Source organism: Protopterus annectens, chromosome 13.part0 (genome assembly GCF_019279795.1).
Source record: "Protopterus annectens isolate FY-2018-M chromosome 13.part0, PAN1.0, whole genome shotgun sequence".
Taxonomy (NCBI): Eukaryota; Metazoa; Chordata; order Ceratodontiformes; family Protopteridae; genus Protopterus; species Protopterus annectens.
Window position 1 is genome coordinate 125,362,556 of NC_056747.1, and position 25,477 is coordinate 125,388,032.

Here is a 25,477-nt window from a genome sequence, read left to right on the forward strand (position 1 = left end):
CATATGTCATTAACAAAGATGACATCATACAAAAGAAAAGCTTGTACACATTTGAAAGAAGAAACATGCCTACTGCATTCTTTGCCTACCCCTGTTTATTGCCACTGCACTGACTGCTAGTGCTTGGGCAGATAACATTCGATGTAAATAAGCTTAATGTAAAATTCAGTGGCTCTGTGCAACGTTTACTAGCAAAAATGGGGAGTGTAAAATGCAAAAATGGGGAGTGTAAAATGCAAAAATGGGGAGAGTAAAATGCAATAGCATTCTTGATTCAGAATTGTCCCAAGCAAAGTTGTAATGCTTCTTAAAAGGTTTCAGCAAGATAAAGTTTGCAGAACAAAGTCTGAGACAATTACCTCTAAATTCTCTAAAAAGACAGAAAACTCAAAATCTCTGTTAGGAAAAAGGCAGGAATTAAAATGGTGAGAAAATTGCTACAGATGTCACACATGTCCAGATGATGCAGGCTTTCATACAATACTGAAATGAAGTAGAAACTTCAATCAGGTAGGTTTTTTTTTAATGGTTTGCAGGATTTCCCTGCACAGTATACATAACTATTGTGACAAAATAAACCCATTATTGACAAACCATCTTAGTAACCAGGAACAAAAGGTGGTGGTCTAAGGTACTCATATGGTCATTATTGTCAAACCATCTTAGTAACCAGGAGCAAAAGGTGGTGGTCTACGGTACTCATATGGTAAAGAGTCGGGTTTGGTTGTATTTGGAAGCTGATTAATGGTGTGCAAAGCCAGAGAGTCTATATGGTTTATAGAAACTTTTAGGTTTGGTTCAGTTGTTTCACTGTGTCTCAGTGATGGCATTGTATGGTCCATGGTATGACTTTGTGTAAGGACATCAATGTCTTGTGAACATTTAAATTCATGCTTCAAATGTACATGCTTTGGGGGTTTAGCTGGCAGAATTAATTGATGAGGCCATTGTGTGGCAATGGAAGATGTAATCTGGCTATTACTTGGTGGGACATCTGTTGCATGGCCAACTGTACCAGTTGCATTAGGAAGTCTGTGGGCTGATGAAGTAGAATGTTGACCTTCAAAAAGTTCTGAATCTGTTGGCTCTGATAATGTCTTCTTCTTCAACAGATTTTCTTTAGTATTTCTTGCTTTGTGTGGGCCAGGCTTTTTTGCACCTTTGTCCATTTCTGTGTCAAGGGCCTTGGGATCCAAGGAGCTTTTCACTTCATTATGAGGGCACGACACATCTTGTATTAAAGGAAGTGAGTTTTTTATCAGCTGTAGGTTTCCAAATGGGGCTGCCTTATGATGGTCCTCTTTGTCTTTCTTGACAATTTTGTGATTGATTTCAGTATAAAATAGCTCAGCTTTTTGAGCTGCTTCATCTTTGCTGGATATACAAGGTAATCCTTCTGAAATTCCAGGTTTCTTTTCGAAAATTTCATTAGTACTGTGAGCTTTCAAAGGCTTGTAGCCAGACGTAGGAGGACCTGGATGAAAAGGTGCCTAAAATTAAAAGGGAGATATATTGTAATGATATTTAAATAGTGTTAATCATGACCAGCAAACAGTGCAAGACATCAAAATATGAATTCCTCTTTTAAGAAAAATTGTCACCCATTGAAGTTTCTCAATGACAGTTACATTTATAAACTCAGAGATTTTATATCACTTTATGTATTTCTTGTTTTATTCAAATAGTATTAACAGTGTTGAATTTAAATCCCAGCCACACTTAAAAATAACTATTAAAATGGAATGCTTATATAAAAATAAACTGTGGCAAATATTACAGAGCCAAGCAGTTTAATGTCACACTGAAACAAATGCTGTTTGTAATTAAGGTTAACACTCTCATCAGACAGAGAAAACCTTCATAAAACTGCAGCATTTTATACATCTCTGTGTTGACTGTTGCTTGCAAACTGATACAAATGACATTCTTACAGTCTAGAATACAGATAAGCAGGCTTTTCCCCAAGACCTCTCTCTGATCTAGGACTCATCACTAACGGGCATCTTCATTTTAAACAATTTTTTTTCCATTAGTGTATTTTCCTCCCTTCAGAATAATCCCCATTCTTTTGTTCGCTAGCATTTCTATCCCAGTCAGCTCTCTCAGTGCACACTATACTGAGGCTGAACAAAATTTCACTATACTTCCTTTAGGAATTCTTCTCCCTTCTCTCTTACATCATTTTGCTCATTCTATCTGAAAGCTTTTTGCTGAGAAAAAAACAAACTTAGCAAGATATTTTCAACTCTCTTTTGTCATGTCACACTTACTGGGGTTTTGAAGATGTTTAGGCTATGAGGATTCACAGATCTTTTACACTGCACTGCCATTTACATCTGTATTCTTTCCCTCCCCTAAGAATATAAACCAGTTGAGTCTTTGAGAGCTTACAATGCTTTAATGTTGTAGTCTGTAGGTAAAGAAACTTAATAACCACTGAATACCTGTGACAGGAACTGAAACTTATAAAATTCAAATTTTTAAAAAGGCCAAGTAGCAGCTTTCCAAAAAAAGTACATCATAATGCCTGTCTCATGATTTTTGTAGGGTTGGAAAAAAGAAAAAAATAGTTATTATGCTACTGGAATGTTTGTATTGTGTAAAACTTATTTTTCTCAGATGTCAAATCAGATGCAGTCATTAATCCAGCTAACAGCACCAAATGGTATTTGCCCTTGCTTTCCATATCAAACAATGCAGTAGTCTGGCATTTATCAACAAACAGTAAAAGACCTTGGAATCTTTGAAAATGATGATATTCACACAGGCGCTACAGCAAATAAACTCAGCCACCTAATTCTCCATGGAGTCATGCGCCATGCAGGGGGCAACTGTCCCCCAGTATAAAGCTTTTATCAGAACTGTTTTAGAAAGAGACCTTCTGAAGTAGATTGAAGGAGGTACAAAGAATTTTCATTAATGGAACGGTAGGGTGTTAAGGTTTGTCTTATATCCAAACACACTCGCTCTCTCTCTGTCTCTTCTTTATATCTTATCGCCTTAGTAGAATAGACCTATGCCTGACAAACACAACATTAAAAATATCAATACTTTAAACACACAGCCAAACAAAATAAATAAAAAATGTTAATATAAAACTGGTTGACAAAGGGAACAGACTAAACAGGGCCTCAGCAATACTGATATCTTCAGCAATAGCCATCAGTGGAGTTATACAGCACAAGAATCTAGAGTTTAAATGCATTATTCCATACTGTTATCCAAGTCATCTCCAAACCAATAAAACACCATTTTAATTAAGTTTTAAAGACCTAATTTTAACTTGTCACAAAACAAAAGATACACTATGGGTTGAGGTGCACACTATGTGTACACACTATGTGTACACCTCTCAGTAAACTGTTCGGATTCAAAGACAGCTCTACCAGGTGATTTTTCGTGAAGATGTACAGCATCACAGTGGACTGTTTCCACAGCTGTGCTGGATGCTAATAAGGCACTCTACAGGAGAGGTCTATGATAATTAGCCATGTGTTCTCCCTCAGAACAGGCTGCAGTTAGGCATCTATGCAGCCAAGTGAACAAAAGGCAATATTTATCCATCATGGCAGGCAAATGCTGGCGAGTTTAATGGTAAGGTAGGATTAGTAGGTGTGTGCATACTTGTATGCAAGGGGCTGCATGTGTGGCTTTGTGAGTATGCGTCTGCCTGATAGCAGTAGTTGAGCTAGTAGGAGTAAGTTAAGCAAGTGGGTTTGTGTGTGCATAAGTAAAGTATATACATATCATATATATATATATATATATATATATATATATATATATATATATATATATATATATATATGGATCTACTTCATATGATGGACAGCTCATATGACTGTCAACCAAAACACTGACACCAAAACACTGAAAGCTCAAAACACTGAAAGCTCATATGGTCGACAGCTCATATGGTCGACACATAAATCCAAAGCATTATGCCTTTTCCCCACTGTAGCACGACCCTGGAGTAGGAATAAATAGTTAGGGGGTGGGGGCGGCATAGCCCCCCACATTATTTACATGAATATAGTCAATTCAGTTAAAAGTATCCATATGTATGTTTAAAATTTATGACATATGTGGGGGGCTTCGCACCCAACACCCCCCCCAAAGTGGGGGCTGTGCCCCCCACACCCCTCTAACTATTTATTCCTACTCCAGGGTTGTGCTACAGTGGGAAAGGGCATAATGCTTTGGATTTATGTGTCAACCATATGAGCTGTTGACCATATGAGCTTTCAGTGTTTTGGTGTCAGTCAAATGGTTGTAGATCATATGAGCTTTCAGTCATATGAAGTAGACCCATACACACACACACACACACACACACACACACACACAGGTTAGGCAGAGTCCCTCATTGACTCTCTTCAAGAGGAATCTTGATGAGTGGATGGGAGATAGTAGGTTTACCCTGGGTATCACTTCTGTGTCACTGTTAGACAGAGGCACAATATATTAACCACGAAAAAGGGCATATCAAATTTAATTTAAAATGGGTGGCAAAAGCCAAACACACTCTGGCTAGGCTTATAAATGCCCTAGGGCAGATAGCCTAGTATGAACCTATGAACGAACACACACACACACACACACACACACACACACACACACACACACACACACACACACAAAAGATTATATAGGTTAGTGGATTAGTGTGACTGAGTGGCAGGGGGCTTTTGTGTGAATGCATGTGTGGGTAGGTTGGGGTGGCTTTCGTACTTCCACATACCCTAGAGTAACAGAACAATGATCAGTGAATGGGGGGAACCACTAGTCAACAGAAATAACTATTTAAACACGTGACTGAGTGGTACTTCAACACACACCAGGGATTACTTTGCTCTACATGCCTGAGCAGCACAAAACAGAATGTGGGTTGGACACTAGGCACCATAGATACTCTACAAGGTTTACCTTAAAGGCACATATTTAACAAAAAAGGCAAGGGTAACCACAAGACACCAGGGACATACATCTCAACTGTACAGATTTTTACAGAATGTCCAGATTTATGTCTCTTATTTTTGGTCCTTTTTGTAGTTTTCTGGCAAATTTAGTTGCAAATCATTAAAGACTGAAGTTAGAAAATAATGACAGACATTTGAGTTTCAGACTTCATGTCCCTCACAAAAATTCATGTTAATTCAATACCTGTTATTCCATCAACTTTCTAAGTTTCTAAGAGTAATATTTAAAAAAATGTCCCTATTTTTGGGCCTTTGTCCCACTTTTATTTATGGCTTTGTTGAGATTTATTGCTCTAAGAGGTTGAGAGGTTTCCAGGGATATGTAGCAAGCCTTAAAAGGCACTAAAAATGAGTCAAACCCTATACCATAACACCTTACACAGAAGATAGGAGTCTCCTGTACCACCACTAGACACAAAGAATAACATTTGAAAATAAATAACTGAAAAAAAAAATCAAATTTCAAAGGAAGAGAAAGGGATTAGAAGTGTGCACCCTTGACACTCAAAATATTTACATTAACCTGCTGTGCTAGCTGGTAAGTTAGCCCAGCAGGGTTTCTTTAAACATTTATTCAGGATCTCTGGCAAGTGCAAGAAATGTTAGGCATACTTAACACCTTATAGCACAAATGGAGACAGTCACTAAGTTAACAGATTTGGCTTTAGCATGCCTTTATTGAAGGATAAGAAATGTTAAACTTGAACGTCTGGCATTACTTGCTGACTGCAATCATTTATGAATAATTAGGGCAGGGGGAAAGGAGGCATAATGGATGTTCTGTCAAGTACAGAATGAGTTATGTAGAGTGTGTGTGTGTGTGTGTGTGTGTAAGTTTTACTGTGTGGTTGTGAGCCTTAGAATATCTGCGGTGGAGGGCTGTCTGTGCTAACACAGCGCAGCTGCCACTGTTAACTACCTCAGGAAAGTGCTGATCTACATTCACGGTAATTATTGGCAATTCATAGACATGCAAATTAGCAATTAAGGAGTTCTTTCCTTACTGCAGCAAATGTGTCTATGAAGCAGAAATCTCTGCATCACAGAAACAAGCCCTTTTTTACTCCAGCCCTTTAGAGCTGACTCCATGGTTATATATAAGCTCACAATAAATCATAATAAATAACACTAATTGACATAAGCGTGTAACATTTGTGGTTGCAATGTACCATAGTTCAAAATATAAATGGCTTCATAATATAATAAAAATTGATTAAGGTCTCTGCCATAATGATTCATTGTTACAAATAACACAATATATTTTATTCCTAAAATATTCAAATAAGTAAAAAATTTAAAAAAAATGAGCTAAGATTCAGGAGAGAAAGCGCTACTGCCTTTTACTGAAATAGTAATTTGACTCCATATGGTTAGTGCTTTTGTCTGCAAACCTCAGATAGTGTTTTTATCTGAAGATGTCAGACTTCATCAGAATGTCTGAGGTTTGCAGTTGAAAGTGTCAACCATATGCAATTTAACTAATATTTCACTAAAAGGCAGATCATCTATTGCAAAAATATTGCCAGACTGGTATTCATTAATTCTGTGCTACAGAACTGACAGGACAGCCACTCTTCACCTCTCTAATGTTTACTGCACTAGTTTTCAGTTTTTGGACTGACCTTCCAACAAACCTACAAATGGGAACACAACTACTACACTATTTTATGTCATAGAGAACTGGTCAAATCCATTAATAGGACAGATACTTCCACACAAGACTGAAAACATTACATTGCCCACATTTTCTCAATCAATAAAACTCATCAGAGTCAATATCCTCCAATATGTTACTTGTCAATAAATTGAACAAATATTGCATCTTTCTGAAATGCAACAGTTTGTGTAACTGAAATTGCTGTCACCTGTTGGCCACATTGCAAAGTGTAAATTTCTTAGAAGTATCTATGTAAGCTTTAGGGAGAATACAAGACGGTGGATACCATATATTTCTTCACTTTTTGCTCAGTCACAGTTGTCCGCCCAATCTTTGAAATGAATTACTCAGGTTTTATGTTAACAAAGTCTGTTCATTTCACCAACTCTTTTTTTTTTAAATCACCAACATTAAAAGACCCCTCATTTGAAACTCTGCATAGAATAACCCAGGATGACCCAAACAAAAGAGAGACTTGCTCTAAATAAAAAGTAGTAAAACGTATTATGAAGCAAAACAATTTCATATCTGAAAGACTTTGTTAAACTCAGCCCATTAGTTGGTGGGGAACCATTTGAAATGCAAGTAATGCTGAGATTAAATGGCCTGAAAAACAGGCTGTCACACACTAAGTCTGACATCGCCATTTCTCAGAATATTCTCTTTTTCTGAGGTATGGTGATTTTAGAGTTAGTGTATACTAAATAGAGTAGATGTGGGAGTCCCCCCTCTGGCATTGGGAGGTGCAAAGGGATTGCCCCCAACCAAAAAAAAAAAGTTTGAAGAAGATAAATGTTCATTATTCAGTCTTCTCCTGCATTCTTTGGGGTGCAGAAATTTCAATAGGGAGCCACAACTGCATGACTACTTGGGCACCTGTTAATTCCAACAAGGGATGCGATGCATCAGCTTCCTTGATGCCGACAGGCCCCTGATTTATTCAATTGACCATTGACCTATGAGCTTATGACCTGTGAAGTAAATGCTGTCAGAAGCAGTGCCAGGCATGTTGACCATCAGGACAGTGTGAGAGAAAGCACCTGTCAGGATGGTATGGGAAGACACATGCAAACCTAATGGCAATGTCAGACTTATGTGTGACAGCCTGTTTTTCAGGCCATTTAATCTCAGCATTACAAATGGTTCCTCACCAACTTGAAGATATGTACTAATGGGCTGAGTTACAGCACAATGGCACTAAATATACAGAACCAACTGATATTGTCAACATCCTGGCAGATAGGTTCAGTGCTAACTTTACCCCCCTGTCATCCCCTAAAGGGCCCATCTCTATACCAGAAGAATGCAAAGTTCCTGTAATCACAGCTGCACAGGTAAAAAACACACTATCTAAAGCCAAGAACACAGCATCCATGGGACCTAACAACATCCCAGGCTGTATTCTACATGAACTACAGAATGAACTGGCACCCCACCTAAGTACCATGTTCAATCATAGTCTCACCTAAGGCTATGTGCCCACTAAATGGCACACAGCGACGGTTATCCCACTCCACAAAGGGGGAGCCACCACAGACCCCGGAAACTACCACCCCATTAGCCTAACAAGCCTGGTCTGCAGTGCTATGGAACGTATCATCATGGAACTTATAAACAATGACATTGGTAATCTCCAAACTCAGGACCCCACCCAGTTCGGGTTTGTAAAAGGCAGATCATGTCTCCAAAACCTGATAGACTTCTTTGAAGCAGTCACCAAAGCCATAGATGAAGGTAAGGTGGTTCACACAGCCTATCTAGATCTTGCCAAGGCTTTCAACACCATCCCCCACTCTAGAGTTATAGATAAACTCACTAAACTAGGTATAAATCCCTATGTCACAAGATGGGTTGCCAACTGGCTCACTGACAGAACCCACACTGTGAAAGCAGCAGACTCCAAATCCAACTTCAGACCAGTGACAAGTGGAGTACCACAGGGTTCAGTCCTGGGTCCTCTCCTGTTTGGTATCTACTTCTCTGAAGTACAGGCCAACACAGAAGATCTTTAGCTAACAAAGTTCGCAGATGACTGCAAACTAGGAGCCATAATCAAAACTCCAAAAGATGTGGACATCCTACAAAAGGGCCTCACTGAGACAGATGCCTGATGTCAAAGCCATGGCCTCAAGCTCAATGCCAAAAAGTGCATTGTCATCCCCTTTGGTAAAAACTCTGTACCCATGAACTACCACATAGGCGGTAGTCTACTTAAAACTGAAAGTGTGATAAGAGACCTTGGGATACAGGTGGACAGTAGTCTCTCCTTTGATAATCACATCACCACAGTAGTCAGGAAATCCTTCTACATGGCACACGTCATCACAAAAGGTTTCTCATCCAGGAAAAAAGAGGTCATTGTTCCCCTCTACTCATCACTCATTAGATCCATTATAGAGTACAATGCCCCTTTTGGTATGTGCCTCACAAGACATCTACAACAACTGGAAAGGCCACAGAAATACCTCACAAAGAGGATTACCGGCCTCAAACAGATGCCCTATGCAGACCATCTCAAAAAACTGTAGCTTTACTCCATCGCATATCGCCTACTCAGAGGCTATCTCTGCTTAACACACAAAGCTACGTCAAACCCAGAGCTTTTAGACATGCTCCACTTAAAGAAATCCCAAGCCCTACGAGCTACACGCTCTAGGAACATAAACCTTGTCACCACAATAAACAGAACATGCTGGAGGGATAGATTCCTGTCCCAGAGACTTCCCATACTCTGGAACAAACTACCTATCTATATCAAACAAAGCTCCTCATTAGCACTCTAAGAAAAATCTTGATGATTGGATGGGAGATAGGAAATTCACCCCGGGGATCACTTCTGTGGCTCTGCTCGACAGTGGCACAGGAAAATAATTTTCTTGGGTGGCGAAAGCCAGGGTACCTTTTATCTAGGCTTATATAGGCCCTAGGACCAATAGCCTAGTACCTACCTATGAACCTATGTTACACACTGCCCCAAAATAAGGATCCAAGGATGACAATTGCAACTAATAAAAAAAAAAAAATCCTCTGACTTCTGCCTGAAGTGATTCCTGCAGTTTGTTTGCATGTTATTTTGGCTTACTGTAAAATCTTATGTTACTTGCTATGGCATGTGCCACATCTGTGGCATTATGAAGGCAAAAAGAGGTATCTAAATTTCAGACCGTTACAACCACAAGAAAGAAAAGCAGTCATTCAGGTCACTTACTTGCCCTCCAGCATTACTTTACTAATGAGTGCTAACTCTAAACTTATCTATGCCCCTAACGCTGCACACCTTAGAAAAAAACTTTCTGTAATACTACCACTACATATGACAAGCTCAAACACAAGTAAATGCACCAACAAACATGTATAAGACCAAAACTATCCCTGTATCTAACTCTAATCTATAAGTCCAAAATACTGCTCTCACTGGTAAATGCTCTTGTGGAAACAACCAGTAAATATATAATAAAAACGTAGCACAAGAGCAAAAGCAAGGGTCAAATCTTATATTCAAAGCCAGATACTTTTATTAGTAAAACAACGGATAAACGCTTTCGCTAAAAAATAGCTTCATCAGATCACAATGTTAGCTTAACATAGACAGTTTAAATACTAAAGCACATGGTGAGTACAATTCAAATGAACCAATCATCATCACACATCAATTAGTTCACTTAACATTTAAAGCAGCAGATACAAACATATATGTCAGTGCATTCATTACTGCTACTAATCATGTAAAAAATCATATAAAAAACTTATATGACTAACACCATTTAAAATGCATCCTTTGAATACAGCATAAGATATAAATATAGTATAAGATTTAATAAGAATTTTCTTATTATTAAAATGCATTATAAAAATATATATTTGTATATATCTATTATTTTAAAAAATATAAATATTTTAAAAATAAACTCAGTATTCTCATATCTTGATGTGTCTGCGTTTTCTAAGTACAGGTTTGATAGAGACTTTGTCATTTAGTCCTGAGCCTCTATCTGCTCTTAGTAAAATAATCCAGTTGTTTTCCTTCTCCTCTGTATATGTCATTATGTTACCTCCTCTTACAGTAGGTTCTGTTACTTCTAGTACCCTAAATTGAAATTCATGTTGAGTGTTGTGTGAGACAGTGTGCTTGGCTAAAGCATTCTGTGTATTACTTTTTCTGATGTTATAAATATGTTCTCTTATCCTGTCACGTAGTGGGCGGTTCGTCTTACCCACATAAAATGATGAACATATTTTGCAAACTGCCAGGTAAACAACATGAGGTGTCATACAATTCGCATGTGTAGTAAAATAAAATGTTTTACCATTATCTGGATGGATAAATGTGGTACTGCTATCAATATAACAACAAAAATTGCAATGACCACATTTTTCTGTGTTTCTGGATTATTTTACTAAGAGCAGATAGAGGCTCAGGACTAAATGACAAAGTCTCTATCAAACCTGTACTTAGAAAACGCAGACACATAAAGATATGAGAATACTGAGTTTATTTTTAAAATATTTATATTTTTTAAAATAATAGATATATACAAATATATATTTTTATAATGCATTTTAATAATAAGAAAATTCTTATTAAATCTTATACTATATTTATATCTTATGCTGTATTCAAAGGATGCATTTTAAATGGTGTTAGTCATATAAGTTTTTTATATGATTTTTTACATGATTAGTAGCAGTAATGAATGCACTGACATATATTTTTGTATCTGCTGCTTTAAATGTTAAGTGAACTAATTGATGTGTGATGATGATTGGTTCATTTGAATTGTACTCACCATGTGCTTTAGTATTTAAACTGTCTATGTTAAGCTAACATTGTGATCTGATGAAGCTATTTTTTAGCGAAAGCGTTTATCCGTTGTTTTACTAATAAAAGTATCTGGCTTTGAATATAAGATTTGACCCTTACTTTTGCTCTTGTGCTACGTTTTTATTATAACTCTAATCTATGTCTAATCTACCAACACTTGTACAAACACATTTCCAGTCCTAAGACTAACTTACTTCTGCCTACGTTCTGATACAGCCCTTCTGATTGTTGACTTTTTGAACCATCTACATTCTGAATGGCAACCACACACACACACATATATATATATATATATATATATATATATATATATATATATATATATATATATATATAGATATGAGTTTAGATGTTTTTACTGATAACCATCTGAAATGTCAGGACCTGCAACATGGAGACTGAATGACTGAAAAAAGCTGACTTACATCTAGCGAGTCTGAAATGGCCATTTCCCAAAATGTTCCCTTTTCTTCTTTTCTTTGAGCTATAGCCATCTTGCAATTCCTGTAAGTTTGGGGGTGCAGGAGGACCTTACTTCCCTACAAAAATGAAGTTTAAAGGTTGAAGGAGAAGAGTGATTTTCAGGGTTCGTTCTTGTCCTGGAAATTCAATCTTTTTTTTCCAGTCTGTCAACACTCAGCACTACGAGTGCCAAGATTTCAGCAGGGAGATGTTTTACCAATACTGCTGGGCACTGATATTCAGTTCAAAGATCACACTTTATCAGAACACAAACTAACTGACTCTGTAATTCATCAGCACATTAAAAACATGAGCTAATGCAGCCTCTGTATACAATCGACAAAACCCAAATATCAGGCACCTACAACAGCAGCACTTCAATCATTTTATTATTTACCACAACATACTGTGTTATGGCAACACATACTACAGCTTCTCTAGGCTTACCACACCAGTTGTTCACTGCCCAACACACGGCACCCTTTCTGCTCTGCTCACAATCTTACCACAGACCTTTAGATGGGAAGCATTGCATCCCTACCTATATAAAAACTACCTGGTTTAACAATTAAGACTAGAGGAAAATCACCATTACTTTGCTACAGTCAACACATATCGACAAAGTACACTAAAAAAATGTCACTAAGGTGCTTGCCAGGCAAGTATCAGCATAAACCACTGTTGAATCATATAAGTCAGTTTAATAAAATAGTTAGATAACATACAAAAAAAGTCCAACTTAAGTGCTTTCGTCCTAAAGTATATAATGGACTTAATCAGAACAATTCAACCAAGCTAACACCAACCATCTATAAAGTCCCATGTGGTCATATAACAAAAATCAAGACTAATAAGGATATGCCAGGAAGTATTCTGTGTAGCCTGTCTCAGTAACTCAGCTATAACCAAATAACCAAATTCATAACATAAAAAAAATGTTATGCATCCAAGTGTTATGGGTACACAGCATTCTTTAAGGAAAAAAATATGAGTTTGCAATCATTACAAGCTTGAGTAGTAAGATACAACAAACAGAGAACAGTTCATAAGGGAAAAAAGCAAGCTATTCTTAAGCATGCACACAGCTGCATAAAATCATTTTGTGAATCTCTGTAGGTGGCCTGGACATCAGCATGATCCACAGAAGTGAATCTCTCGAATGTCTAAGGGCGCACTGTCAAACTCCCCCTGAATGTACTATAGACATGCATTGTACACAATAGTCTCCTCTGTGCTAGAAAGATAGCTTTTCCCCTTCACTCAAATTAGTTTGTAAACCCTACACCTAATAGGTAGCATATGCCCCCACAAGAGGCATTCTGTGCCCTAATACTGTTTTGTCTTAGCTAAAAACAGAAATCTAGTAGATGGGAAAGTATATGTAACCTGGAGATAACAGTAATATGCAGTAACTTCCCAGTGGCATAGGGTCCACAGAACACATGGCATGTTTGAGGGGTCATCTGTCAGACTGCATTCAAGCTCTGACGATGTATAATTGACTTCTTTTTCAGACTAGCATTGTAGCTCCCCCCCTCATTCATGGTAGCACTGGATTTACTGCAGGCTTTGGATGTGTTGGCAATGCATTTATTTACTACACAACTAAATAATAAATGACAAGTACAGCACAGTGCATTCACTACATATTGGCATCTGATGTACGCTCCTCAATATGTTCCTTACCCATAGCTAACCATACGCGTGCATGCAAATGTTTGACCACTCCATTAAACAATACCAGTGGCACACGACCTGGAGAGTCATAATGTTGATAGATTGTTTTACTAAACACAATACTAGTCACATTGTGTTTTGTCATTGCAAAAGTGACAGCAGGAGGCTCAGTCAGAGAACCACCTGGGGCTTAGTTAGAGTGGCAGTGAATGGTACTATGTCTGCTCTAAAACTGCAGAAGTCGATCCGTTGGGCTGGTGGCGGCTGATATCACAGCATGATGCATGGCAAGAGATGTCTGCTGTCACCACGTGGTGGGTGGCAGGAGGCTGCTGCTATAACCACATGGTGGGTGGCAGGAGGTTGTTGCTGTCACCGCATGGTGGGCAGCAGGAGGCTGCTGTTATGACTGTGTTGTGACATGGTGTGCTTGAGAGAACACAGCACAGCGAAGTTGTCTTTTTTCCAGCCTTTTTTTTAAATTATAAAATCCTACTGTTTTCTTGCATTTAAAGCTAACATTTCTGCTCAGCTATATAGTGTGAGGATTTGAGGACCACACTATCTGTTATATAGATAGCGTTAGTTGTATAGGGGAGATATTTTTACATTCCACAGACAAGCAGGTGTATTTACATACATTTCTGTAAGTCCTCTGTTCTGTGCTCTATGATTAGCAGGTGTATGAATTGCACAACATTTTATTTTATTTATTTCCACTTAATTGAGTTAGTCTAAGTGAATTAAGAACCCTTTTTCAGTGGAATCTCCTGGAGAAAATCACCACAAATACTTTAAAAATATAATGTCTAAGATCTAGTATCATTACACAACATACAATGGAGATAAAACAGCATACATACACAAAAAAACAAGCATAAACATGGATAAAATGAATATGCAGTATAGGCAGTGGTAGATGCTTTATATTTGCAGTAGATATGTTTCTTGTTTTCTGATATTTTAGCTGTTGTGCATTCACATACTAACAAGTAGCAATTAGTTTACTTAATATATAAAGTAAAAAAATATAGCAATGGATAGGAAGACCAAAGATGATGGAAGAAATTACACAGTCTATACAGTTTGTGATTCATTTATAATTTATTAGATAAAACTGAGTGGGGGATTGATATTTAGTATCAAGTATGTTGAAGTAATTATTTTATATAAGGGCACTGCCATTGATATGTAGGTGTTTTAGGTTGTACATGAATTGCTTGTGTTTAGTACTAGTGCAAACATCTGATGGACCACTACTCCAATGTTTTGAGACAGTGGTGGAGAATAAGTACTTATCATTGTGATTTGCAAATTTAACTGTAAAACATTGATTTTGATTAAGGATCTTGATACTGTATTTGAATAAAGTCCATAATTTGAAATACCAAACTACAGGCCGATTGCAATCCTACAGCCACTATCCATGATACTTGAAAGATGTATCCACTCCCAGGTCCTTTCTTACCTATGCAAGCAACTGCCACAGAAACCAAAACAAACTAGCATCCTCCATATTTCTAGACTTATCAAAATTGCTCAAAGCTGTCCCACATCATACCCTTCTACATAGCCTTACCACCTTAAACCAATATATAGTGGATTGTGAGAGGCCTAACAGCGACATTTGCAACAGAACCCAGTGTGTCAAATGGCAAAATTCTCTGTTCCTTCCAACCACTAGAACTGGTGTCCCCAGGGTTCAATCATTGCCCCATTGTTGGTTAACATATTCATTTACCATGGAACCTCAGTATCCCTCCCTTCAACAATCATCCAGTAAGCAGATGACCAAACACTCATCTGCTCAGTCACAACCGTAAGTGAACTACAATCCCTTATGCAACAATCATTCACTGTTCTAGAAAATCGTAGTTTATACTAAATGTCATAAAACAAGCTAATGTTGTTTCTACCAAAACCTTAACCAAATCAAATCAACTCTTCAAAATCACCACCCTCTAACATACATCCACAGATACTGTCTCCTCCACTAACTTACTGGGAGTCACAACTGACAGGAACTCAACATTTGACAAGTGCATTCAAATCGCAATTAAAAAAGTCTTCAAAAACTAGGAGCCCTATACAAAGCTATTCCCTAGCTCTCTGACCAAGCTTGCAAAATAGCAGGCATCATCTACCTTCTGCCCAGTCTTCTGTAAGGATCTCTCATTTTCACCCATCTACAATCCATACAACTGATAAAACTGCAAGAATGCTTTAACAAAATAACAAAATTTGGAGCCCATCTCCCCAACCAAAGCCATATCTGTATGACCCTCCATAAACTATCAGGGCTGGTCCTGCCAAGCCAGCTCAAACTTTCCGATCTAAAAATTGCTCACAACATCAGCAATCAAACCTCCAAATGTTCTGTAACCAAATCACTACCACAGTGATTCATACCACAATGAACCCTAAGATCAGAGACCACAAACAAGGTCTCCACTATTACAACTCTGAACTCACATGGCAATGCACTTTACTCCCACTTGGTAGCGAAGCTCTGGAATGCACTGCCCAACAACATTAGAGCACCATTCTAATTTCAAAATCAAAATAAAAAAACTACTTCTGAACACATCACACTGTAACTGTAACACCACAAACTGCCTGTCCAATAAGCCAGGTGACCCCATGCAAAGCACCATAAACTCATGCCATCTCCCCACCTTAACCACACAGACCCTTTTCCTCCCCAATCTATTAAAACCCCACTACCCCTATATCCCCCTGTAGCACACTAAATCTCTCCTACTCTATACTCTCTACCTTATCCTCAATATACTTTTACCACCATCAGTGCACTTTCTGCCCGTACATACTAAACACTCACCTTTCCTCCCTACCCTAAATGTTGACTTCTTACTATTAATATATACAAGCTATTGTACGGATTTTGTTTCCTGTTTCTGTGAACTGTCCTGACAAATACCAGTGTAATGCATTGTAAAATTAGCTCTTTTCCACACTTTTTTTTTTTTTACTGTCAAATTGATATCTTTACTGTAAAATTGGACCCATTTTGCAGTTTTTACTGTTGTCATATAAATACTACTACTTAGCAATGATGTACTAATACATGTGGATTTATTCATTTGTGCAATATTAAATCGGGTGAACAGTGCCTCTGGAGTTGTCCGCTTTCATCCTGGATGCTTTATGTACTAATACATGCCAAAGTACTTTACTGTAAACTGTAATTTTTCTCCTTGCGCTTCCGCAGTACACTTTGACCTTCCCAGAAAACAAAATTTAAATAAAATAATAAATAAATAATTTTGTACTAGATCTTTCTGTTGCAGTTGTTTATTGTGCTATGAGCAACTCTGAGTTGGGTTAGAACTGGGGTTTTCAGAAGTTCCAAATGTCCCCTAGTTTTTGTAACATGAAACAATGAGCTGTGTGTGGCAAATTTGCTGTGTTATTATAGCATTTCTCAGGTTTATTTAATTTCATTTTCTTAAATTGGTGAGAGTTGTGGAGGCAGTAGTAATGTGTGTACTGTAGTAGGTTGTACGTGTCCTGTTATGTGTCTTTTTTATCTATATAACATGCCACGTTTTGGGGTTGTTTTAGATACTGCAGGGTCAGGGTGTTTATCAAATTGTAGACTTTCCTCAATGGTTACCACAGTAGTTGTACTGTGATTGTGTTGTTGTATAAGGGTGTTGTGTAGAGCTGTGTGACAGGATTTGTACTGGCAAAAAGAAGGGAAGAGGGGTTGGAAAATGGTTAAGGTCTTTCCCTCTGAGACAGAAGGTACAAGGGTGATTTTGGTCTTTTGTTATTGGTTAAGATTATAATCATTTGCAGAGTGATAGCCTAATGTTTGTCTATGAACCAAAGTTTTTTTTTAATATTCAGGACTACATAGGAGTTGGATAGCCATGGCACTAAACTATTAAAGGATTGTCTTGTCTTATTGTTGGCGTTATTACAGTGAAAACTACTAGACTGCAATCACACAATAATGATACTTATGAGAGTAGTAAATAAATGTGAGGCTAGTTATCCATTGAAAGACAGAAATCACCAAAAGTAAGGAGGATCACCATCTGAGATGGAAGAAAATCTGAGTTACAACATGAAACACAGCCTTCTTCCCAGACTATAAATCATCACGTGCAAAGGTACTTGATTTATTAGTTCACCTGGCTCACATGATTACCCTCCAGAAGGACAGAAGGAATTGCTATTTTTAAATAACTATCTACACACTACAGCACAAAGTCCAATAAAGCAGATATATTCTTAACTGTGCTTCTAGCTCCTTACTGCATGGAACATCAAGTATTCGTACGAGTTCTGCTGAAGGAGTAAGACCTGCTACAGCCTCCATGGGGAAAAGGGTCTTAACAAATGAGTGTTTTGCCTTTTCATTCATGTGGGTGGTGTTTCAGTGCAGAGTCATTACCCCATCACATTTAGGAACAGTTAATGCCACCCTTGTCATTACCTACCTAGGAACAGTTAATGCCACCCTTGTCATTACCTACCTAGGAACAGTTAATGCCACCCTTGTCATTACCTACCTAGGAACAGTTAATGCCACCTTTGTTCATTACCTACCTAGGAACAGTTAATGCCACCTTTGTTCATTACCTACCCGGTGAGTTCCTGCTGCACTATCTCTGTAGCCTCTGTAGAATGCAACATCATTACCATGGCACTCAGCACTGAGAGGGCAGAATACATCCCTTACTACCACAGGCGCACACACACACACACACACACACACACACACACACACACACACACACACACACACACACACACACACACACACACACGAAAGTCATAAAGTGTCACCATTTCCTTAAAATGAACATATGCACCTATACTTAGTACTTCATTATCACATCTTAATTACCCAGAAAAGTTAAACATTTGGCCTATACCTTGGCCATACAGGAGCATATCATTTCAAGTTTATTGGACTTCTCATCTGATAAATTTCAGTACTTAACTCTTGAATTTTCATCTGGTATGTAAACATAGCTTTTCTTACTGCAGTCTCATTAATCTCACTGGGGTAGTTATTTCTGTGATGGTGAGACTCCCTCATAAATCTCAATGCACTTTAGTCCTATTGTTTGTTTTTCTGCCAGCAGCTGCAGTCACCCTGCCTTACTGGTAATGCAGTTTTACGGGAGGGGAGATGGTCAGACAGCCAACATTACCACTCCAGAAGAAGGTGTTTGTCCTTTCATAGGTCTGCCTCCTTACACACTAATATTACTTCCATTAGGCTGTGCTCTGCAATAGGGTGTAGCTTTTAGGACTGCCTCTACCCTAAACCCTCAAACATCAATACCACAGCTCATCTGCATGTACAACAAGGCAGGTCGATACTAAATCCTAGCCTCCACCAGGACTAGAAGTGGCCAGCCTCATTTGGCACGTGCCCTTAACTGTCCCCCAAAGAGAGTGAGCAAGCAAAATCTCATCCCTGCCCTCTTCCTCCTGCTAGCATCCAGCAAGCATGCAAACTACTTATCAAACCTGGGTCACAGTTATGGCTTCATCCTTCTACAACACTGGAGCTAGAAGGTGTGCAAAACAGCTGCAGTCATCAAATTCTTCACATGGTTATCAAGTAGTCAAACCACTGTTGACATGAGCAGAATGATGAAAAGTGTATAGTTTATAACCTTGCATTCACTACAGCATTATTTGTGTGTGTGTATAAACATCTTTATCTGGTATGAGACAACTAGATCTGCATGGAAAATGTTTCCTAGAAAAGAAACTGTTCTCTATGACAACAATACAGACCCTAGCTTCCTGGGGAAAACATATACATTACTACAACAGAGATACCAGACACTGAAGGGAGGTGCACACCACATGTTCAAACATGATTAATTTTGTTACATTATAAGGTGGAAGCATTCAAACAGATGATACAAGATCTGCATCCATTAAATTACAAAATGAGAATGTGAACGGGGCACTAAGAAAAGACAATGTGCACCAGGTATAAGCCAAAGATCCTTCTATCACTGAAGAGACCTTAAGTGCTCTGGTCACTGAAGAGACCTTAGGTGCTCTGGTCACTGAAGAGACCTTAGGTGCTCTGGTCACTGAAGAGACCTTAGGTGCTCTGGTCACTGAAGAGACCTTAGGTGCTCTGGTCACTGAAGAGACCTTAGGTGCTCTGGTCACTGAAGAGACCTTAGGTGCTCTGGTCACTGAAGAGACCTTAGGTGCTCTGGTCACTGAGGAGACCTTAGGTGCTTTGGTCACTGAGGAAACCTTAGGTGCTCTGGTCACTGAAGAGACCTTAGGTGCTTTGGTCACTGAGAAGACCTTAGGTGCTCTAGTTACTGAAGACACCTTAGGTGCTTTGGGGTAGGAGACCCATGAATGGCATGCTTCTATCAAGGCCTGGCCAGCAAGATGCAATACCACCAAAAAGTATGTGAATAAGATGATAGTGCAGCATATACCATTTCATTTGTACACCATCCTGTCTAACAAGCCTAGTTGCATATAATATAAAATACTATTAAATGGTTGTTGGGGAAGGAAAAGTACATTAATATAAAGATTAGATATAGACCATTCATTTGGTAAAACTGGACGTGCTCCAAAGTAAAATTAATACTTGAATGCACCTTCTACTCAGGTTAGCCTTATAACCACCCAGCTTTTCCATTTTATGGATTCTTGTTTACATTACACATTTGTCTGGCTGTCATATTTCTCCTTACCATTTTTTCAGACTAGCTACCCTTGGCCTTTGAAAAGGGTAATATACTGCTAAGTTGAGAATGCCTTCTGTTGAATGCTGTTTAGTACAACGATTATTATTATTATTATTATTATTATTATTATTATTATTATTATTACTACTACTATTATTATTATTATTATTATTATTATTATTATTATTATTACTACTACTATTATGAAGTGGCTTAATCAATACTAAGGAAAGACCATTTACAGAGATGACAGGGAGGAGTAGATCTCCACACTGAATACAAGCTAAGTGCAATAAAACAAATTAAGTGGGATGTACACTACATGTCAACCACATTACAAATTCATGCACAGACATAAAAAATTCTTTGTTCAAGGAAGCAATAGAGGAGAATATGAGGAGTGGGTTTGTATAAAGTAATGGAGAGTTTGAATAAGTCAAAACGGAATGAAACAAAAGGAAAACAAACAACACAATGTGCTGTTAAGGACATCAGTAAACCAGCTGGACTATATGGTAATTAAGTTCTTGTAAGTCAAAAAAGAGAGAAAAGATAGCATGTGGTGTTGGGGAGCAGAATAACATACACTATACAGTTACAAGTTAGAATGTGATTCTTTATATCACTACAAAAAAAACTCTCCATATACAAACTAGAAGAAAGTTATAATAAAATAGCTAAAAATTTACTCTCAACCTACCAAACCAAACACATCACTATATAGCATCTAAAGGTTAAAATGGTTGAAATTATAAAGCTGCATTTATTACTCTCAACTGTCCAGATTTTCACAGACTGTCCAGATATTTGCCTCATATTTTTTAAATATCATTTGAAAAAATTGGTTTTCTGGCAAATCATTGAGGATTGAAGCCACTAAATAAAGTCAAACATTTGTATTCCAAACCCCATATCCTTCTGAAAATACATGCTAACACAAATCTTGTTATTCTATTAACTTCTCAAATTTTTAAGAACAATATTTAAAATCTGTCCTAATCTTGGGCCTTTGTCCCCATTATTTTTGACTTTGTCCAAATTTCTTATGCTGAAAGGTTGAGAGGTATATTAAGATAGTACATAACATCTGACATAAACCAAACATAAAATGCTGAATTCTAAATCTTATATAGAAATATAATCCTTCCAGACAGACAAAATCAAAAATACAAAATCAACTGTATGCCTTTATGGCTTTTAATCCCTTCAGAGATTGCCTTTATTCAGTTTATGAAGCTATGTTATTAAACTCACTACCTACACACTTAAGGTCAGAAAAAATAGATTATTTCTAACCAAATTTAAAAAAAAAAGTATTTTGCTCAAATGCCCATGTAAAGCATTAACTAAAAGTAAATGATAAAATTACCAAACACCACTGGCAAAAGCACTAACAAAACGAAAACTTAAAAAACATAGAAAGTGCTTAAAAACTCAAAAGCCCACACAAGACTAAAAAATACAATGGATATAAAAAGTTTATGCACCCCTGTTAAAATGTCAGGTTTTTGTGATATTAAAAAATGAGACCACAATAAATAATTTCAAAACTTTTCCCACCTTTAATGTGACCTATAACCTGTACAATTCAATTGAAAAACAAACAAATCTGTTAAACAAATATAAAATATAAAATATAAAAAATAAAAAATAAAAAATGTACAATAAGCTGGTTGCATAAGTGTGCACACCCTTAAACTAATACTGTGAAGCACCTTTTGATTTAATTACAGCATTTGTACCCTTTCCCACACTATAGTGCGATCTTGGAGTTTGTATATATAAGTTGCAGGGGGTTTGGGGGCACAGCTTGCCCCCCTGCTAAACGTGTGTTGTATGCCACCAGATGTTGGTATGTTCGAAAAACATCAATTCGAATTGTCGACATTTTTTTCGTTCGTTTTTTTTCTCGGTCACTATCATAACTATCGGCAATGTTTTTCGAGTATGTAAGTACTCACAACAAGCATGTTCGAAATTATGATAGTAAACCATATCTTTGTATACAGTCACGATTAACTAGTTGTATTGTAACTGTCTAATCATTTTATTCTTAATGTAACATTACTTGGCTCTTCTACTGAACATTACAAATACACATTCATATATATATATATATATATATATATATATATATATATATATATATATATATCAGGATTTACTTCAAAAGCTCGCATGTTCAAAACTTTGAACTGCAAATGTGCAAATGGTCAAGACCATAAGATGGAAGTTTTGAAACTTTTAAATTGTATGTAATAAAAAGAAATAAAAACAAAAACATATTTTTACATAGGAACTCTAAGATCACACTACAGTGAGAAAAACGGCAAATTTCCCATTCCATACTGTACTGCAGTCTCCATTCAAAAATGTTGAAAGTTTCAAAACTTCGATCTTATGGGCTCGACCATTTGCAGTTCAAAGTTTTGAAACTTTTAGCTTGTGAAGAGAGTCTATATATATATATATATATATATATATATATATATATATATATATATATATATATAATACACACACACATTTTTTCTATGTGGAATTATTCCCAATGGTGTGCTGAAATGTGGCTATTATAATCCTGGTTAACAATTATAAGTAAATGAAACTGCAGCACCGACAGGAAACCCACGCAAACACATGGTTGACTGCACACACCACCCAGAAGAATCTAACCTGACATCTTGCTAAGAGGCAGCAATGGTATTCATTGCACCACTCTACCACCAAACACTATACACAGACACACACACACACACACACACACACACACACACACACACACACACACACACACACACACACACATATGTATGTATGATTTAAAAGTAAAAGCTATGGATGCAGATTTCTCATAGCTTTGCAGGACCCTGGAAGCTGAACTAGCAGATTGTACAGCACATGATATGTTTAGTAGTAGCCTGTTAAGTAATGTCACAGGACATGCATCATCCATGACATGTTAAGTAGTATCATGTGAAGTGATGCAGTAGCATGTTAAGTAATGTCACAGGACATGCATCATCCATGACATGTTAAGTAGTAGCATGTTAAGTAATGTCACAGGACATGCATCATCCATGACATGTTAAGTAGTATCATGTGAAGTGATGCAGTAGCATGTTAAGTAATGTCACAGGACATGCATCATCCATGACATGTTAAGTAGTATCATGTGATGTGGTATGTTTGTATCAGTGTGCCAAGTAACTTTGACATGCATGATACAGCAGACGATACATTTAGTACCACTGAATTACATTATGTCACAGGACATCCATGGCTTATTTTGCAGGCAGTAGGACCGACGTATGAATGTGAAGAATGAAGTTTGTTACTTTCATGTAAATCAAAGGAAAGAGTTCCACTTACAGGGAAGTAAGGACACAAGGCTCTGTTCTGGATCTTATGTTTTAAATGTGTACACGAGATGAAAGTCTGAAGATACCAGCTTTCTTGAGGGCCAACACCAGGCAAGCAGTTTTGAGAGATCCAGGCAGCATCCCCACAAATTATCAGATTAATAACAACGTACTAAGCATGCAATCACGAGGGACTTGGGCACCCAGGTTGATAGCAACCTGACTTTTAACCATCACATTGCCTCTGTTGTACAGAAGGCTTTCTACATGGCCAGCCTCATAAATAAGGGTATTTCATCCAGGAACAAGGAGGTCATAACATCCCTGTACTCTTCCCTTATCAGACCAATTACCGAGTACAATGCCCCCTTTGGCATGTACCTTGCCAAGCACATGCAGCAGCTGGAAAGACCACAGAGGTTCCTGACCAAGAAAATCCAGAGTCTCAAACACCTATCCTATACAGATAGGCTAAAAGCCTTGTTCCTCTACTCAGTGTTGTACAGACAGCTCAGGGGTGACCTGTGTCTGGCATACAAGGCCATCTCACACCCAGCCTTGATGGAGATGCTGCATATCCATAAGGCAAACTCCACTCTACAACCCATATGCAAGGCCTTAACCTGGTCTGTGACATTACTAGAACTTGTTGGCGGGATAGATTTGTGTCCCAGAGACTCGCCCATCTGTGGAATAGACTCCCTCTCCATGTCAAGCAGAGTACCTCTCTAGCCCTCTAAGAGGAACCCGGACTACTGGATGGGAAACAGAAAATACACCCCTGGGTTCCCACATGTGTCCCCGCTGGACAGAGGAAACAGGTGCTGACTTTGAGGGAACATGGTCAAAATTCTTGACTAGGCTTATAAGGGCCTCCGGTAGTAGCCTAGTATCATCCTATGAACCTATGAAAGCTAATGTGCATTTTTCACACTGAACAAAATTGTCCAATTATCAATGTGTTGAGGTGTTATGTCTGTACATTTGTTCATGTAATTTGTTAAACTAGATAGTGGTATAAATCAAAATAAGCCACCATAATAGAAAACAGTTCATTATACTAAGTAGCCACAAATGAACAAATAAATAAAAATGGCTCATGTGTTCAATGAAAAAGAACTAAGTTTTCACGACAAGAGTCACTCCTTCAGAGAACACACACACATACATATATATATATATATATATATACACACACACACACACACACACACACACACACACACACACACATTTTATATATATATATATATATATATATATATATATATATATATATATATATATATATATGTTCATAGATTCATAGATTAGTACTAGGCTAACTGCCCTTGCGAGCCATTTTTAAGCCTAGCCAATTATCCCTTGTGAGACTCGAACCCTGCACCTTGTGTTTGTAAGGCAAACACCTTGACCATTAGGCCACCCTCCCAACATACGTGTATGCATATATAGATACACATACATATACACACACACACACATATGTGTGTGTGTGTGTGTATATATATATATATATATATATATTTATATATATATCTATATCTATATACACATATACATATATACACATACATATATATATATATATATATATATATATATATATCTACACACACACACACACACACACACACATATATATATATATATATATATATATATATATATATATATATGTAAAATCAAGAGAGTTAGGTTTTATATCTCATTTCTTTAAAGCTGGTTTAATTGATAGTTATTCATTTAAACCTGGGAGCTTACTGTCTGCAAGTTTAAAGAGTCAACAATACCTGAAACTTTGG

General features: G+C 37.4%; 1 protein-coding gene across 2 annotated transcripts in view; it reads right to left on the minus strand.

Annotated features, from left to right (window-relative positions):
* Positions 1–506: 506 nt before the first annotated feature.
* Positions 507–25,477, minus strand: part of LOC122817648 — a 551,549-nt gene continuing 526,578 nt past the window's right edge. For both annotated transcript variants that reach the window (XM_044090709.1, XM_044090708.1), the window contains exon 6: positions 507–1,490. In XM_044090709.1, coding sequence (XP_043946644.1) covers positions 663–1,490 — 828 coding nt within the window. In that variant the 3' untranslated portion in view covers positions 507–662. The remainder of the gene's footprint in view (positions 1,491–25,477) is intronic.